A 13,434-nucleotide genomic window follows, 5' to 3' on the forward strand; every position below is an offset into this window, starting at 1 on the left:
CAAGCGGAGAACTTGGTTAGGGACATCATAACATAAGCTCATTGTGGTGGGTTGACCTTGGCTGGATGCCAGGTGTCCACCAAGCCGCTTTATCATTCTCCTCCTCAGCAGAATGGGGCAAGAAGAAAACAAGATAGAAAAAAATCTTGTGGGTCAAGATAAAGGCAGTTTCATTAAACAGTAGCAAAAGTCATACACATGGAAGTGAAGGAAAACAAAAGATGTTATTCTCTACTTCCCATTGGCAGATGATGTTTGGCCACTTCCCAGGAAGCAGGGCTTCAGTAGCGGTTGCTGCAGAAGACAAACATCATAAATAACGAATGCCCCCCCCCCTTCCTCCTCCTTTCCTCCTTTCTCTTAGCTTTTATATCTGAGCAGATGTCATACGGTATGGAATATGCCATTGGACACTTTGGGCCAGCCATCCTGGCTACGTCCCCATCTGAGATCTTGCCCACCCACAGCCCTACTGGTGCTGGTGGGGAGGCTGGAGACACAGCCTTGATGCTGTGCCAGCGCTGCTCAGCAGCAGCCACAGCACTGGTGTGTTACCACCACCTTTCTAGCTACTGATATAAGCACAGCAGCACGAGGGCTGCTACAGGGCTCAGCCAGGCCAAATACACTCATGCAAAGACGTTTCTAGCTTTTGATGGTAGAGGTGTGAAAAACCTTGTGTGTAGTTTCATGAGGCTGTGAGTGAAGGTTGTGTCAAAGCTGCCAGTCCTGTTGGTTTTGGAAGGGAGCGGGGCTGCAGAAACGTGACCCTTTCTCTGTAGTCTGGGCAAGATGGAGCAGTGCTGCTGGCACTGAAGCTGAGCTTGAGTCAGGCTAGCTGCACATTCCCCTTTGCTGGTGTCCTACCATGTACGCTTTTTCTCCTGCTCTCTCAGAGTAAAGCAATACAAGGAGAGCAGTGGGAATGCTGGAAGGACGAATGTTCCCAGCTACCGTGTGGGGAAGCTGGAGCCAGGCTTCTCTTGGAGATTTGAAGGGTTAGGATGAGAGACAGTAGACAAATAGTCAAATTGAAATTCTGATTAGCTGTTAGGGAAAGACTAGCAAAAGACTTTTCATTGTGTGTGTGGTCAGACACTGAAGCGGAGCCCCAGAGAGGTTGTGATATTCACCTCCTTGCAAATAATTTGGGAGTTCAGCTGGACAAAGCCCTGAGCAGCTGGAGCTGGCCATGTTCGGAGCAGGACATTGGGCCAGAGACATCCAGAAGTCCCTTTCAATCTAATACTCCAATGGAGATGCCCAGGTGGTGGTGTTCAGCTGTAGCATAAATCACAGCTTGGGACTTTGCTTGACCTCCCCCTCCCCCTTCCTAGGCTGGCATGAGAAGGAAACGTTAAGGAGGTGCTTTACTAATTCTTTGTGGGGAGGGTACATCTTTCTAGAGATGTTCACAGAGACTGAAGATATGTGCCCAGCTGGTGCTAGGGTTTGTATTCTTACTATAACAGGCTTCCTTTTGCATTCCTCCAGGTACAGCTACATGATTGACAATGTTATTCTGCTGATCACTGGGACTCTGCACCAGCGTTCGATCTCTGAACTGGTGCCCAAGTGCCATCCTTTGGGGAGTTTCGAGCAGATGGAAGCTGTGAACATTGCTCAGACGCCTGCGGAGCTCTACAATGCAATCCTGGTGGACACTCCCCTGGGTGAGTGGAGCCTTTCAAAATACCTCTCAGCTTGTGGGGAGCAGATGTCCCTTTCTCTCCTAGTCTAACTAGGTCCAACTAAGCCTAAGTTTAGTTGGAAGACAAAGTGGTCGATAATGCACAGCTGTGGCCCTACTGCCTGTGGTGGCTGGGCTTGATTTCAGGTTTATGCCTGCCCCTTGCTAGTTTTTCCTTTGGAGGACCAGCTAGCTCTCTGTTCTTTTCAACAAACATCCAAACCAGGACACTGGCAGTGCAGACTGCTGGAGTGTTTGGATTGTGTAAGCCAGGCCTTGAGCTGTCATGGTAGTACAGGTATAGTTAGACCTGATCTGCTAGATCTGTCCATTTACTAGCTTTTCGGGGAATAGTCACCTGAAATTAGGAAGGAAGGAGAAAGTTGGAGCGGTCTTACACAATGTGATCTTCTTAATAATTGTCATAGACACATGGCACACATACTTCCTTAGTCTATCAGGTCCTCTGCTGGAGTGAGTCACTTTAATTTCCAGCACTTTTAGTTGGACCATTGGGCAACTTCTTGTAGGCAGTTTTTGTAGATAATTATAGAGATCTGCACATGCCTAGTCTTGTTCTGAGACTGATAAAATTAGCTCTAGATCAAGGAAAGCTCTTTATATACAAAAATCCCCCAAACAACAACAGCAGAAAAAGAAATCTCCAAAAACCTTTTTAAGCTCGTAGTGTAGCAGGATCCTACAGTGGGGTATACTGTCTCAGGGCCTTGACCAGGAGGCACATAATGCTAAACCCAAGTGTCTTATGAACAGCTAGTCAGACAGATATGTTCCTTAAAGATAAAAGGCATAGGAAGAGGTTCTGGAGAAAAGACATACATCTTTTTGCAGTAGTAGGAGAGGTAGTCACAGGTGACTTGCTAGTTTAGCCACTGTGGGCAAAAACATAATGAGGTATGCCTGAGTCAGTGATTAATCATTCTTTTAGGGTTGCTAGAAAGAACAAAACACTCTTAAATCATCATATTGTATTTGATAGAAATAGTTGGGTTTGGAATGGAAAGTGCTTTTGCAAATGCTCTGTGTGATAATGAGGCAAGTGGAGCAGTCGTCATGGAAAAATGACTTGCCAGTTAGAACCCAGCAAAGGAGGGAAAACAAGTCTCAAGAGGTCCGGGATGCAAGGTAGGGCAACAACGCAGCAGGAGAACAGAGGCTCTGCACACAGCTGAGCTGAGCCTGCTGTAGGGGTGATGTGTAGGAAGAAAATCCTCCTCATACATAAGCAGGAACCTTCCCATTTGGGGAATAAGAGAGAACGGAGTGTTTCAAAGATACTTGCTCTTAGAGACCTTAGAGCTTCTAGCCTGTGTATGGAGTGAAAATGTCCTGTTACAGTGGTGAGGTGGTTCTGGAGAACATGGCTGGCAGCTGAGGGTCTTTGCCTCTTGTGTTCATGTACTTGTACATGAGTCAGTTTTGCCTGCTTCTGCCCTGGCTAGGCTGACTTCTTCAGACCTTTGCCCTGGCCATACCCTTGAGGCTGTGTACCATCTAGTGTGGCGTTTCTTCAGCAGGAGAACGTGGGGAGTAGCTGTGTTGCCTAAACAAGCAGGCATGTAGGCTCCAGTTGTTTAACTTGCATGCTTTCCAGTGACCACACGCAAAGAAACAGCAGCTCTATCTCCTAAAAGTACTTGAGTAGCTACGTGGCTTGGTAGGAATGCCTAACCCCAAATGGCTTTCATAGGTTAGCAGGGCAAAATAAGACTTGCTGTTAGCCTAATTTCGGATATTGGAGGGCCAAGAACTGAAATAGCTGTGTTCTCATTCCTCTGCTACTCTGAAGTAGCCACTGCTTAGCTATCTAGGCTAGCCAGTGAGTCCTGCAGTGAAAACCAGTCCTGGCACACTCTGTTTTCGTTTTTGCCAACCATAGGGAGCAGTGCTTCTCTGGCTACGTGGCATTGGTCTCTGATGCCGTTGCAAAGAAACCCTTGGGGGGGGGGTTGGGGTTAACCCCTATTCAGGACTCTCTACACACACAGTGTGGCTGCTGCCCATGCCAGGGAGCTTGTGCTGTAAAAGTGGGGCATGCCAAAGGTGGGAGCCTACATTGTACATGGTTTGTTGCACAAAGGAGAGCACTGGTCAGTTCTCAGCATGAGTGCAGTGTCCTTTACCCGCAGCTGGACTGCATAAGCTGAGAAAGATCGTATTTCTCTATGTAGCAAATTCAGCAAAGTTGGTTGCTGAGTGAGAGTTGAAAAAGTCATAAAAGTCCTGTCAATGGGTTTTATTGTGCTTTTTCTAACAATCGAGTGGTACGACAGCCTTATGTTACAGTAGATGTACAAGACTTGTGTTTATCTGCAGCTTGCAATACCCTGTGTTAGGTTTGAAATCTGTGTTCTTTAGGTGGCAAAAATTTCTCAGACTCCCTCCCAGAGATACTCTGGCAAGGTACAGAGGGCTGGGCATCCTATCAAAAAAGACTACTTCATTCTGTCTCCTGTTACTTACCTCCAGCTAGAGAAATAGAAGTCCTTAGAAGAAGTGGAAAATGGGACTGATAGACCTGACCAAGGGAAATGGCTCTTGACTCCAGTCACAGAGTATCATGGGCTGGAGGAGCTGTCATCCCCATGCCTCCTTAATCCAACTGAGATATTGGAGGAGGAGGGAGAGGCACTGGCTTTCTCAGGACTCACTAGCTGCTGTCTCACAAATGCTTAAGTGCTGCCGCCATGCTGTACCATGTAGGCCTGCATCTGGGAACAGTTTGGGTTTTGCTTATTTTTAAATACAGGCTGCTCTGGCACTGATGCTGGGGGCTAGAGCTGAGAATTTCTGCCGAGACTAGGTTGTTAACCAAACCATAGGACTAAGGGGTGAACAAAGATTTTCATGTGAAAGCCCCCAGAATGATTGTGGCTTGGGGAACCATGCTGGAGCCTGAGGTTTTGAGTCATGGCAGTTTGGTGGCTGCTGAAGATAAGGGCTAGGCCTAGAAGAGAGAAGTTCAACATAGGGTGTGCTTCTGCCTGGTATTGTTGAGGACCCTGGAAATTGCTGGGCATGGGTCTGGTTAGGGCAATGCTAACTCTGTGGCTCTGTTTCAGCTGCTTTCTTCCAAGACTGCATATCTGAACAGGACCTGGATGAAATGAACATTGAAATAATTCGAAACACACTGTATAAGGTAAGTGAGTCTCTGGGAAGGGAAGGAGATGTTAACTTCCCTGTTTACTCCTAGTGTGACTACAGCTCTGTTTTGGGTCAGGACCTCCAACGTAGGCTGGCTTTCTTCAACCAAAGATGAAAGGGTATTTTCTTCTTGGTGTAGACTTAAAAAATAATTGTGCTTTCTCTATCTTTTTTTTCTTCCCTGGAGTGGTGGTAGAGTAAATGTGACCAAGAACTAGTTGTATACATTGGAAAGTAAAGATAGTGTTCTTGGAGGGTCCTGACATCTGATCACTCGGCTCTGCAGTCAGGGCACCAGAGCTAGGCAGAGTATGGTTTTCTTGGAGGTGTCAAGAGTCTGTGCAAGAGATTTTCAGAGGTTATGCCTTTGAATAAATTTCCTCAGGCCCCAAACAGGCAGGAGAAGGCTGTTCCTTTTAATCACACGAATTTAGATGTGTAGTTAACTGCATTCAGATCTTAAGCTTGATTGAAGGACTTCAGAGGGCTTGGCTCTCTGTCTTGAGCTCTTTCAGAAGAAGCTCCAATAGTCTGCTCAAGCCCTCAGTGGCTGTGGTTGGCGTTAGATGCTCTTGGTAGAGCAGTGTGAAAGGTGCAGCTAGGCTGGAGGAGTCCTGCAGGCTGGGGAGAGTTACCGGCACAGGGATGTGGAGGGGCTAAGGATCAACCTGTCCTGAGCCTGCATGGGGAGCCGTCATCTCCTCTGCAGGCCCTGTCTGGTTTTAGCTGGCAGTATCAAAGCACGTGTTTATGTGCAGGCTGTGGCTATCGCTCCATCTCGACTCTGCGGATTAAGGGTGGGATACAGATTGTATCTGCCAACCCTGTTTTGGCTGGTCACAGCCAGCCTGCAGTTGGTGTGACCTCTGCTTCCCAAGGAAACCGTGGCCTGTTTGGAGAGGCAGAGAACAAGTCAGGTGTGAAGGGAAGAAGACAAAGGGAGGCGAGAAGGAGCTGTGAGTCGGCAGTCATGCCCAGCTGCGTGTGGCCTCTGGCATGTACTGGTCTTTTGCTGTAACGGGGGGGAGGTGTGCCTGTATGCATAAATACCAGCACCCTTGCAGGGTGCAGACCTCTGTTGAGACAAGGCAGGTGGGGGAAGGCAGGGAGCAGTGTGAGCATGGGGCACATGGGGTGTGGGGTGTCTCCTTGCTTCCCAGCTGCCACATCCTTTCCTGTCTCCTTTTGAGGCCTGATTCTGCTTTGCATTCTGCTCTTCTTACCCCCAAACTGAAATGTAGATGCCTGGTGTCCCTTGGTGTGTGCTGGGACTGGCTTTTGCTAACGAGCAGCCCCCAGGGAACATAGGGGCTCTGTCAGTAACAAATCACTGGGATCCAAGGGTGGAAAAAGTAACTGCCACTTACAGGCTCTCGCTTGAAGGCACTTCTCTCCCCAGGGACTGGAAAATGTATAATATAATGCAAATGGTCTGCATAGGCAAATGAAGGAAGTAAAATCAGGTCTGAAATCTGCACAGAGCTGCTCTGAGGAACACAGCAGGCAGGTGCCTGGGATAGGTGCCTGTGTCCGGGAGGAGTTTGCATGGGAAGTGCTGCCTCCCAGACCTACTGGAGGTTTTATGAAGGAATCTGAGCATGTAGACAGAAGGTTTGAGTGGGATTCGTAGGAGGAAAGCAATTACAAAGGTTTCTTGTTAGCAATAACAAGTGAGAAGGTTCTCAAATGGAAATACGGTTAAGATGGGGAGCAGAGATTAATTGAAAGTAAGTGGTCAGCTCTTGGTGTAGAGGGCAGTCAGCAGTGGAGTCCTGCAATGGAGGCGGGCTGGCATTATCATCTTCTTCGCTTACTCCCTTTTTTTTCCACATCTTCAGCAGATAATGTTGAAGTGAAGCTGGCTGACTGTTGGCCGTTGCTGGCCACTGTCTTGTGGGAATCAGCTGAAGGAGCTTTGACTGGACAAATCAATGTGGATAAATGTGATGTATGGGAGAGGCAAGGAAGCAATCCTAATTCTGCCTTTACAGCGAGGGTCTCCTTGTTCCTTTCTACTACTGAATGAAATCTTGACCTAAGCAAGTGTGTCTCTACAAGGTCCTCTGTTCCTGGCAGTAGGAGAGAACTGCACAAATATCACTGTACTGTATATATCTGTAGTGCGTTTGTCCTAATACTGTCTCATTCCTCTCCTCTCTGAATATGAACAGCAGAAAAGGCAAAGCAGCTAAGGAGGACATGTTTAAAGGTTTGGGTACAATGACTTCTGTATGGGAAACTACAAAAAAGTTAGGGTTCCTGTGGTGGGTTTGCACGGCAAGGTTTTGGTAGTGGGGGGCTACAGAGGTGGCATCTGTGAGAAGATACTAGAAGCTTCCCCCATGACCAATGGAGCCCATGCCAGCCGGCTCCAAGACAGACCTGCTGCTGGCCAAGGCTGAGCTAGTCAGTGACAGTGGCAGCACCTCTGTGATTGCATATTAAGAAGGAAAAAACCAAAACAAAACCCCAACAAAATCTGTACCAGTGAGAGAGAGGAGTGAGATTATGTGAGAACAACAGCCCTGCAGACACCAAAGTCAGTGAAGAAGGAGGGGGAGGAGGTGCTCCAGGCACCAGAGCAGAAATTCTCCTGCAGCCCATGGTGAAGCCCATGGCAAGGCAGGCTGTCCCCCTGTAGCCCACAGAGGTCCATGGTGGAGCAGATATCCACCTGCAGCCCCTGGAGGTCCCCATGCTGGAGCAGGTGGATGTGCCCCAAGGAGGCTGTGACCCCATGGAGAGCCCAGGTTTGCTGGCAGGACTTGTGAACCTGTGGCAAGAAGAGGCCAGGCTGAAGCAGCTTGATGCCACGCTGGAGCAGGGGAAGAGTATGCGGCAGGAGTGGCAGAGACAATGTGTGATGAACTGACTGTAACCCCCATTCCCTGTTCTGTGCTGCTTGAGGGGAAGAGGTAGAGAAATGGGGAATTAAGTTAAGCCCAGCAATAAGGGAGGGGTAGGGGGAAGTGTTTTTCTGACGTGAATGGTAATAAATTAAACCAATTTTCCCCAAGTCAAGTCTGTTTTGCCAGTGACGGTAATTGCTGAGTGATCTCCCTGTCCTTATCTTGACGCACAAGCCTTTTGTTATATTTTCTCTCCGGTGTCCAGTTGAGGAGGGGAGTGATAGAGCAGTTTTGGTGAACACATGGCATTCAGCCAGGATCCAACCACCAAAATTCCTCACCTGGAAGAGGAGTGAATCTGAGCTGTGGTGGTAACTGCAGGTAGTGTTGGAAAAGTTAATGTGGATGGACAGGCCAGAGGTTTCCCTTTAGGCTGGTCGTGACAGACAAATGAGGCTAGCAGGAGGCAGGGGATAAATGTGTGGGTTCATGAAAGTAAAAGTCCATTAAGGAATGTTATATGTAAAGACACCACCATTTCTGGGATAAGGGTTTTGGGACACTGGAGAGTTTCTATAAATTGCTGTCATCTGCAGAGTGTCTCATAGGGGCAGGTACCCAGTTTTGTGTTTTCATAGTGCCTGCGGTGCTGGATCCTCAGTCAGTGCTGGATGTTTGAGTTCACCTATTTTTGCTTCTGAAGTCTTAGTTTTGTGCATGAACTCTGAGAAGAGCAGAGGCAGTGACTGACCCTCTTGTCCAGGTTCCCTCTTCTGTCAGCCTCAAGCAAAGGCTGCTCCCGGTGTCCTTGTTCTTGTGGTAGCTCTGCAGACTGATGCTCTGTGCTTTTCTGCGTTTCAGGAGTGGCAAGTGCTGGAGACTGTGTTTCTTTGATGTGTTATGCTTACCCAGCCGTGTCCTCTTGCACTTTGTGGTAACAAATATTTACAGAATGCAGTAATGCAGGTGCTTTCCTAGTGCAGAGGCTGAGGGTGTCCAACACGGGCGTTCTTGGTCTGTCTTCAGTCCTGGAGTTGTGACAAAGCAGCAATTTGTGATGTCTCAGCATCATTTTACTCCTTTGCTTTTAAGTGATTCTGGTTGCAGCGCTCTGTCCAAGGAGGTGTTTTATCACATGATGACTTCTTCTGAGAAAGTTTTTGCTGAACAGCACTTTTAGCCGTGCACAGCTTTCATAGGCTCCCCCTGGGAGATACAGTCATCTTCCAGCTGGATTACAGTACATCTCCACAAAGGATTACATTTCCTGGAGGCAGTGTAACTGTGCCTAGCCTTGTATGTTTTCTCCAGTGCTCTGGTTGGGATGGAGACCAAGCGGTTGCAGTGTGAAAAGAGAATTACAGAGAATGGCTAGTTCCCTTCACAGATGTCCTGTCTCATCTCTTGCCTCTGCTTACACAGCCATGCTTTCTGAGTGTAGGTCTTGCAGCTATAGTTGTGTGGCTTGGCATGTTTGTGGAGGCCAGAGCAGGGTCAAGAAACCACATGAGACTTCAGTAAATCCGTTTGAGTTAGATGACACAAAGGAGCAAAATAGACTTTAACCTTGCTGCCTGGGGATCTTGCCTGCTGTAAGCTCCTGCAGTCACTTAAACCCAACCACAACCTTTCATGTCTCCAGCCCCTGGGGAAGTGCTGTCCCTTGTGTGGGCTTGGCATCCAAGTTCACATGGGGTGAGAATGCCTGTACTGTGTTACAAAGTGTCTGGGAGCATCTCTGCTTGCTGTCTGTCCTCTGCTGAATGGCCCTGTGGGGCAATAGGTGAAGCTGTGTAGAAGAGTGCTCATCTGCCCTCTCTCTTCCAGGCTTACCTGGAGTCCTTCTACAAGTTCTGCAAGGTGCTGGGAGGTACCACAGCAGATGCCATGTGCCCAATACTGGAGGTAGGTCTGGAAACCCCTGTAGCTGGGCAGTATTGCAGTGATATTCATTGCTCTGTGCTCAGACCCAGCTTGCCTGCCAGCATTAAGGACGCTCAAGATATTCTTCAGCACCCCCATGTGTGCTCTGCCTGTTTACTGGGGGCCTAGGAAAGCACTGCCTGCACATGACTTTGAACAGGTTTGGTTCCCCAGTCCTGATCTTGCCAGGTGCCGACACATCTGTCGCCTTCGTGGCAACATCTTCATCCTCTCACATAGATAACAAGCAGGAGAACAACCAGAGCTGTTCAGTGCATGGCCTGTCTCCGTGCCAAGGCTAGCTGTGGGATGGGGCCAGTAGGTGAGAGAGACTCCTTGACCTGCGCAGGGTTCTGCTCTGTGGTTTGGCTTGTGCCTGGGATGGGGATATCCTCACCTGACTGCTTCCCAGGCGTCAGCTGCTGGGCGTACTGGGAGCCTGCATGTGTAGCCTGCCCTGGCTGAACACTGGATAGCTGTTTGTGTCCCAGGCAGCTTGCTCATGCTGCCTTCTGATGTGGCTCTACTCAGAGCAGTGTTGTTACCTGCTGGCCTCTGACAAAGGTGCTGCATCCCAAGGTGAACTGCTCTTCTCCCACAGTTTGAAGCTGACCGGAGGGCCTTCATTATCACCATCAACTCATTTGGTACTGAGCTGTCCAAGGAGGACCGAGCAAAGCTGTTCCCACACTGTGGCAAGCTCTACCCTGAGGGCCTGGCTCAGCTGGCCAGAGCAGATGACTACGAACAAGTCAAAAACGTTGCTGACTACTACCCTGTGAGTGCTTTGGGGTGAGGGCTGTGGGGACTGGTGCAAGGACCTGCTCTGGATCAGAGCTTCTTGGGGGTCTGGGAAAACCTGTGGATTGACAGCCTGTGGAGAGGGGTGCTGGTCTTCTGCTGCTACTGTTGGACCTGCGCTCTGCTTGGCCAGGATGCCATTAGCTTGTTAGTCATGGCTGTCATTGCAGTAGTGATAGGGAAGTGTGTGCCCTGCATCCCATCCCGGGTTGTGGGGACAGGCAGCAATGGCAGTCTGTCTTTGGCTGGTTGGGCTTGGAAACACATCTTCAGCGAGAAGTGGTGTGCTGCATCTCCAGCCCTTAGTGGTTTGTTCTGAGCTCTGGTTCAGTCCACAGGGGCGGCACTGACCTGGGAGGACATGGTTGGATATGTCTGGATTCCTTAAGCTGCCCTTGTGCATGGCTGGGGACCTGTTTGGAGTCAGCTCAGTGTTGCCTTACTGAAGCAGCTGGAGCATGTGCCAGTGTTTGTGGGCACAGGGGCCTGGCCCAAACACTCCAGTTTTGACTTGGAGGGGTCTGTACCTGCTGCATCTTCCCTGCAGGCTCAAAGCACCAATACAGTTTCAGAGAGGTGGTAGGATCTCTGGCTGGACAAGCTCACAGATGAAATAAAGGCTTTCTCTGCCTTCCTGGGGATTGCCTTCAGCTAGCGTGTGTGCAGTGCAGCCTCAGCAGTATCCCATTGGCAATGTTCATGTGTGCATGGGGCAGACTCTTGGCTTTTCTGTGTTTTCTGTTGACCTGATGTGGTGGCTGGGGTGTCTGTTTGACACGGAGTCCCCAAACGCTGCTGAGCTTGGAGGGCTTTGAGGTTTGGGTATATCCTTTTGTAACGTCTTCCTGCAGGAGTACAAGCTGCTGTTTGAAGGGGCTGGTAGCAATCCTGGAGACAAGACCCTTGAAGACAGGTTCTTTGAGCATGAGGTGAGTGAGCCCCGAGACGCTTCTCTGCCTGTACCTCCCTGTGCCATTTGCAGAGCTCCAGGTATAGCAGCAAGCTTGTCTGCCGCCCTGTCAGCGGCGCTGTGGATGAACAGGGTTTGGGGGAAGGAAGAGGATGCCAGCCCTTTGCTCCAGCGAGGGAAGGGGGGGCCCAGCATGGTGATCATTCCGTATTCTCACCCAGGCAGATTAGAGCAGTGTGAGAGACAAGTCTGGGGCTGCTGGTGGGTATCTGGTCCGTTGGTAGCAAAACCAGAGTGTAATTACATGGGAAAGAAGGATTTTCAGAGTACCTGAGGGTATAAATATTTCCTCCTTCAAATGTTAGAGCCTGTCCTCAGCCATGTGCTGTAGGTTAGAGCTGTCCCAAGGACCTGCAGAGCAGACAGAATACCTGTGCTGGGCCTTCCAGCCTGCTGGGGAAGTCATGGGACCTCCCACACTGCTTCAGGCCACACACTTGGCCAGCTCCTCCCATCTGAGGTGGACAAGTGACATGTCCTCCTCTGGGCTTTCCCTAGGTGAAGCTGAATAAGCTGGCCTTCCTCAACCAGTTCCACTTTGGAGTCTTCTATGCCTTTGTGAAGCTGAAGGAGCAGGAATGTCGCAACATTGTGTGGATCGCAGAGTGCATTGCCCAGCGGCACAGGACCAAGATTGACAACTACATTCCTATCTTCTAACCCTGCTCTGTTCCTGTCTGACCTTCCTGCCCCTGGAGTCCGGAGGGACCCCTATCTAACTAACACCCTGAGTTATCCCTTCTCCAGACTCCAGGGATGTCCCGTCTGTGGAACTGGCTCAGATGAGGAAATTGTACAGTTGCTAGTTAAATTATTCACAAGCTGAAGTTTGAGTTGTGTGTACTGTGAGGCATCTGGAGGGACCAGCGGCACAGGCTTGGCCCTGTGTATCAGGAGAGACACCTCCTGTTGTGTATCTAATAGTCCCTGTGTTACTGTACTAATCTGCTGTATGCGCTTATGCTCGTAGAGCAAGCACCAGCTGGGGGGTTGCTGCCTGTGAGGGGTTCCCAGCACTGCGGAGGAACACGTCAGGTCTGCCATGGCTGGGGGATCCTCTCTGTCAGTGCTCTGCACACCTCCTCGTCGGTGTTGTTCCTGTGAGATTTAGTTTGACTATCATTTGTAGTGTAGCCCATGCTGCTGTGCAATCCCTGCATCTCTCTGTAGCTAACCCTGACCTGGGAGAGACTGGGCAGCCCTGGCTGGGACAGGGACGGAGCCTGTGGGAACAGGAGGGCAGAGCCAGAGTGTGTGTGGAGCACACTCTTCCCTGCTCTGGCAGCATTTGCACTAGCACAGCCTCCCCATGTCCTCAGAAGCAGCTCTCAGGCTCCCTCCTGCCTTGCGGCTTGAAACTGCTCCATAAGCTGGCTGAGCTCCTTCCTCCCCTGAAGACCCACGGCTTGGGGGTTTACAGTCACAACCGTGCAAGAGGCAGGAAGGTCCTGTGCTCTGTGGAAGGTGCTGGACCCCTGCACCACCCCAGAGCAGACATCAAGGCTGGTGCAGGGTGTCCAAGCTGGCACTGCTGCGGAGCCGCGTGGGCACAGCTGGCTGTTGGGAAGAGCAGCCCTTGGGTCTGGCTCTACTTGGTCACCCTGAGGTGTGCAGAGGGCAGCTGCTGGCAGAGCAGCCGCCCCTCTGGGGTTAGGGGGTGAGAGCTAAGCCCTGGGCATGGTGTGGCAGCCCTGTTCCTTGCTGCTCTGCAGCCAGGCTAGCTCCACTTGCTCTCAAGGTCTGGGAGATGCCCTGCAGTAGTGTGGTAGCAAAGAAGCCTCACTGGTGGGAAACGCATGCTCAGTGCTGCTGCTGCTGGGAGGGATCGACGGAGAGCAGCTCTGTCCCAGCTTGTGCTGTGGTCACCTCTGCAGTGTTTATTATCCTGTGATCCCCTTCTCTCTACACCAATAAATATCTGCCTACTGCACCATGCTCTTCCCTGCTTACTTGGGCACCTGTTCCCACATCCCTAAGAGCTATTAGCACAGGGAATATGGTATTGGGGGGGGGGGCGGGGGGCGGGTGTGTGC

At 50.2% G+C, this 13,434-nt stretch overlaps 1 protein-coding gene across 1 annotated transcript in view; it reads left to right on the top strand.

Annotated features, from left to right (window-relative positions):
• The window catches only part of ATP6V0D1 (ATPase H+ transporting V0 subunit d1), a 37,048-nt gene extending 23,717 nt beyond the window's left edge, over positions 1-13,331 (top strand). Inside the window, exons 3-8 of the mRNA XM_056361002.1 lie at positions 1,495-1,673; positions 4,774-4,853; positions 9,535-9,612; positions 10,232-10,408; positions 11,283-11,360; positions 11,900-13,331. Of these exons, the coding sequence (XP_056216977.1) occupies positions 1,495-1,673; positions 4,774-4,853; positions 9,535-9,612; positions 10,232-10,408; positions 11,283-11,360; positions 11,900-12,061 (754 nt within the window). The 3' untranslated portion in view covers positions 12,062-13,331. The remainder of the gene's footprint in view (positions 1-1,494; positions 1,674-4,773; positions 4,854-9,534; positions 9,613-10,231; positions 10,409-11,282; positions 11,361-11,899) is intronic.
• Positions 13,332-13,434: the final 103 nt, after the last annotated feature.

Source organism: Falco biarmicus, chromosome 15, assembly GCF_023638135.1.
Source record: "Falco biarmicus isolate bFalBia1 chromosome 15, bFalBia1.pri, whole genome shotgun sequence".
Classification (NCBI taxonomy): domain Eukaryota; kingdom Metazoa; phylum Chordata; class Aves; order Falconiformes; family Falconidae; genus Falco; species Falco biarmicus.